General features: G+C 37.3%; 1 protein-coding gene across 1 annotated transcript; it reads left to right on the top strand.

The window, feature by feature from the left end:
* The first annotated feature begins 2,557 nt into the window (after nt 1–2,557).
* On the top strand, nt 2,558–4,783 carry LOC113030825 (uncharacterized). Its single transcript, XM_026182553.1, has 3 exons — nt 2,558–3,087; nt 3,506–3,665; nt 4,730–4,783. Exons 1-3 carry the CDS (start codon nt 2,602–2,604, stop codon nt 4,744–4,746), a joined length of 663 nt encoding a protein of 220 aa, XP_026038338.1. The 5' UTR covers nt 2,558–2,601; the 3' UTR covers nt 4,747–4,783.
* The last annotated feature ends 422 nt before the right edge of the window (nt 4,784–5,205 follow it).

Here is a 5,205-nt window from a genome sequence, read left to right as displayed (position 1 = left end):
CCCCTGTGTCAGGAGCATGCACAGCAGTCAGAGAGGCAGATCAGTGAGCACTCTATTTCTGTAGAAGACATAATCATCATTTTTCTTGCCATTGTTCTCATTTTTCCAGAAAAAGCAAAAAAGCAAATATAGGTATTCTTGATTTGTTTGGGTTTTTTTTTTTTATACACACTTTAGTATGCAACTTTATATGTGTAGTTGTTTTAGTGAGAACTTCATCAGAAATACTGTACTGACTCAAGAATCTGCCTCTTACTGTTGTGCAAGCTCTGTACATGAGGGAAACTGAATATTTAAGCAGAACTGGTTGGTCTTGTTAGGGCCACAGTGCCAACTCCTTTTACTATGATTGCTGTGGCCCTCCTTTTTTCCTTTTTGTAATGTATATTTGGCTAGAATCTACACATTTATTTATTTATAAAAAAGAAAAGCAATTGCTCTTTGGATGTGGTCCTAAAGATCTGTGATCTTTAAGTGTTTGTCTGATGCCTTATTTGTGCATGCGCACTGTTATTTTAATTTGTTTCATTATGGCTTAAATTTGTTTGAATTTTGTGCATGCTCCTTTATCAGCCTTCCTGCATGGACAGCTTGTGTGGTTATTGGCCAGGAGGGTTTGCAATTATCTCAAAACTTGAGATGTTTATTGTTTTGATTATGACTATGGCTACTTATAAATTGCATAGTCACACTATTACAATAATATGTTATTAATATCTGTATATTGGTTTGATTTTGCTGTTGGACAGTGGAGTGAATAGTAGCAAGGGTTATGTGTGATTTCTTTCTTTCTTTATTTTTACAGACTTTGACATAAGAAGCAGTGTATATTTCAAAATTCATTTATATTTAAAATTTGATGCATGCCAGAAATATACTAGTAGGAATCTTTTTTTGAGTTTGTAACAATTAGAATTGTTACTTTATAAAGTGATGTCAGGGTCTTTTATTGTAATACAACAGCTTTTAAGGCTGGTGTAAGCATCACAGCAGATGTCTTTATGCCAAAGTAACTGAGGATAAAACACAGAAAAAAGGAGATTTTCCTGGAGTGGCTTTTTAAATCAGATAGCCTTAGAAATATTCTGCAGTTGAACAAAAACTGAAGAAAATTATGAATCAATATATGAACATTACCTGATGCTGCTGAAGTAAAGCAGAGCAAAGTTACAGAAATTTTTTTTAGAGGTTTTAATAGTGAACAAGGTGAGTTTTTTGCAATTTGGCACAAAAAACAACTGACAACAGCGCTAAGCACAACTGTACACTGATGTATAATAAGCAAGGGAATAATGTGGAAAACATATTTCAGATGGGGAAACTTTTCTTGAAGTATACTACGAGAGAGCTGTGCAAGAAGTATGATGTTTTTGTTTTTTGTTTTTTTGTTTTTTTCAATAATGGTGGAAACAAGACAGGAAGAGGGAATTAATGACAGTATTTATCAAATGTGAAGCGTAGTTTGGATCTTCTTTTGCTGCTGGTTCAGTTAATTTTTAATTTTGATTGGAGAGTGATGAAACCTGGAGCTTCAGAATCTGTGAGCTGTCTTTCAGAAAGCAATGGAGCAATCTCAGAGGACAAAGAGCTCAGAAAGTTGTTGAACATTTTAGTTTCGTTTCACAGTAAAATGAGTCAGAGCATCATCAGGACTTAATATTGTACTCTGATTCTTTTGAGAATAAAACACTTGAGGAAGAGCACTACGATTGCGATGAACATGCTAAAGATTATGTTATCATGAAATTTATGTTGACTAAAGGACTGATGAAACTTTGTGCTATGGCCAACAAAGAGCACCAGGTTGGGGTGTCACTTTGAACGAGCTGGGTGTGGGATATGGGGGTAATGCGCAAGCTTATTTATCTTTGGTTAAAAAGTCCCCGAAAATGCAGACAGTCTATGCAAATTCTAACTGATTTCAGCATTCATGGTTTCTGTCAGGCAATATCTTCCTTAAAGTTTTGCAAGAAAACCAAGGTCTCTCATTGAAATTAGCACGTAGAAAGCAACTGAATTGAGACAAGTTTTGCTTTACACAAGCCCAGTTCTACTGAATAATATACCAAGCCAAATGTATAGATACTTTATACTGTTATCTGTATCTACAAGAATTCTTCTAAGTCCTGATTTGTATATTGATAACTGACTGTGATTATGCAGAGGATGTTTTGAAGCAGTTTGTGAAAGATTTTGCTTTGATTTATGGTCTTGACTTTGTTGGTTATAATATACATTCTTTAATACACCTAGCTCAAGATGTACGGAAGTTTGGCCCTTTAGACAGCATTTCCTGCTTCCCATTAGAAACCTTCCTTGGTGGAATTTATTTGGATTCTGGAAGCAGATTGGGAAAGGGAAGCGGAAAAGGGGGTAATTGTGTTGAAAACACCTTAAAAGCAAAAATTTATTGAGATTATAAGAAGAAAAAAAACCTGACAGTTTCTTTAGCAGACCCTTGCTGCTCATCAGGTTCAGATATGATTTCAAAATAGCGCTTTATAACTTGTTGACTTTTAAAAAATTGTTTTAGACTTTTTTTTTTATGCCATTATATACATTAATGTTTTTAGTTTGTAGGACTAACCAGTACCCTAAATTATGTGTTTGGATTATTATTTATTTGTGTGTGTATGTTTGTTGTATTTTGTTTGTTTGTTTGTTTTAAGGCCAGTGATCCCGTCGAGCTCTGATGAGGATTGGGACAACACTGCGGAACAGCCAGAGACCTCACCACCATCAGCAATGGAGAATAGACATTCAAGTGAAACTCACTTCCTGAACATCACTCATCCATTTGTTCAGCCGCTACAACCCTCAACTCCTTCACCTGTGGTTTCACAACCAGTTCCAAGACAACTTCTACAAGCCACCAATACGAGCATGTTTGTACGTGTTCTAACCCTCCTGGAAGACATTAAGGACACTCAGAGGGTCCACGGTCGAATGCTACAGTCTCTCCTTACACAACGTGATGGACCAGTTGCTGCAGTATTACCCGAGGGTGCTGTATTTCCCATCCGGACAGTAGCAGATGTGGCAGCACTGGAGCAAAAACTGGCAGACCCTGTCTTCCTAAAAGAAGTGGTAAATAATAATGATGTAATAACAATATTCAATGATTAATGCCTCAATCAGTCTGTGTTTCATGCTAGCAGTTATGATCAAGGAAAGTTGCTGTTTGTTCGAACATGGTCAGTGCAATGAAGGAGTGGGAGGAGAGCTGAACAAAAGTTGCTATTTTTGTTAATAAAATAACTTCTCCAAACATTACCTAGTTATAAGTTGTGCCATGCCAAACCCAAAACTTAAGAAATTACTTTTGGTGAATCATTTAGCTCTTTGCATTCACATCAGACAGTGTTTGACTTTGACACCTAACTCTTTCTCAGTCAATTAGCATCAATATTATAGAGCCTAATTACTGTGTAGCTGTGCTTGCTTTCTTTTAGGTGTGACTGATGGTACTACTGTCAGTAAAATTATTGTCCTTGCGTGTCCTAAGGTTTCTGTTGTGGCAGAGATCAGAGGGAGCACTGTTGATGAAGCCACAAGAAGAATGATGGCCTTCATTATGGACAATGCTCTTTCCAGGCAATATAACTTCGTTGGGTGCCATGGAAAGCGGGAATTTCGAGGGCTTAAAGTTTTTGAAGTGCTATATGGTAAGTTCATTAGTTGTAAGATATTTTGTTGATGTTTGAATAACGGATGCTCACTACAGCTGCAGTCATTCAGAATCAACTTTTCTCTCCACCATTGTGAGCGGCTAGCTTCGCAATAACAGAAGTTTGACTTGATTGACGCGGGAATGTTCCCAGTTAGCCTAGCAGTCAGCAAGGAGGCTTCAGCGGTGCATTATGGGATCTGTAGTTTGTATATTATTAGCGCCTCATATCGCCGGGCCATGCATAACAATAATAGTACATCTATATAAAATGATCTTGCGGGCCGGATATAAATGTATGCCGGGCCGGATGTGGCCCGCAGGCCTTGACTTTGACACGTGGTTTAGATAGACTGTACAAATTGTGGAGATGAAACCATCAGCTCATGTTGTTCTGGAGGTTGGTGGCTGCTGGCAGGAATGACCACGTTTCTTTCTGGCTTGTAGCATACTTGAAGAAGTCTCTCACTAAACAGTTTTTTGGTTGCTCACAGAATGTGAATAAGCTCCAGGAACTCCAGAGCCAGCCTCTATTTTTTCCAGTGTAATTAGTAACACACTGATTTATCTGATGGCCCTATTTTTGATTTACATGAAAATTATTGGCGCCCGCCTGGCACACACCTCAAGAAGTGGAATCTGTTTTCTCCTTGGTAGATGTAGCCCTTGTTACATTTTACTATTTTGTTTTGTGTTCATTATGAGGTGCTGTACCATGCAAAAAACTGGTTAACCACTTGCCTGTTCTAAGCTCTGTGCCAATCACTGAGACAGCCCACAACACCAGTTATCATTGTAACTATGTAGACATCTTTTAAACATTTGTCTTAAATGTTTTAAGGTAAAATATTTCACATTAATTTAATTTTTGAGTGCCTACTTGGTAAATCATTTTGTAAATAGCTTTTCTGTTTCCATGAATACTCATGGTCTTCAAAGAGTTCAATGTAGGAGGTCAAACAACTTGAACAGCACAACCTCCAAAACAACTTCAGTACTATCGCAAATCTGATTTTGTTTGTGAAAATGCACTAATTTCTTTTTTTTTTTTATTTCTTTCAGGACCAATGGATTGGTGAATGAGTGAGAAGCTGTGGTTTGCTGCATTTGTTTTTCTTTTAAACTGTATAACATTTATTTGTTATTGTTTTGTGTATACTGTGGACATTTTTGTCAACATGTTCTCCACACAAAAAATGTATTATATAAAAAAGCATACTGTTTTAAAATTTCATAGTAATCAGTATTAATAAAAAAGATAAACTGGCTTTGTTGTACAGGTGATTTAAATTATAGCTTACTTACATTATCCAAAATTCCATCTGGGCAAACACACTTGGGGCCACCATGGAAACTGAGGACAAAAATAGCTGGGTCTCAGGTTGGTAACCCAAGTGGGCCCCAAGTATCAGACCTGCTTCTATCCATCTGGGCCCCATACTCATTTATTGTCTGGGGCTGATTTGGGACCCATCATTAACCCATCTGGGCAAACACATTTGGGGCCATCATGGAAACTGAGGACAAAAGTAGCTGGG

This window comes from Astatotilapia calliptera, chromosome 10, assembly GCF_900246225.1.
Source record: "Astatotilapia calliptera chromosome 10, fAstCal1.2, whole genome shotgun sequence".
Taxonomy (NCBI): domain Eukaryota; kingdom Metazoa; phylum Chordata; class Actinopteri; order Cichliformes; family Cichlidae; genus Astatotilapia; species Astatotilapia calliptera.
This window is presented reverse-complemented; position numbering and strand designations above follow the sequence as displayed.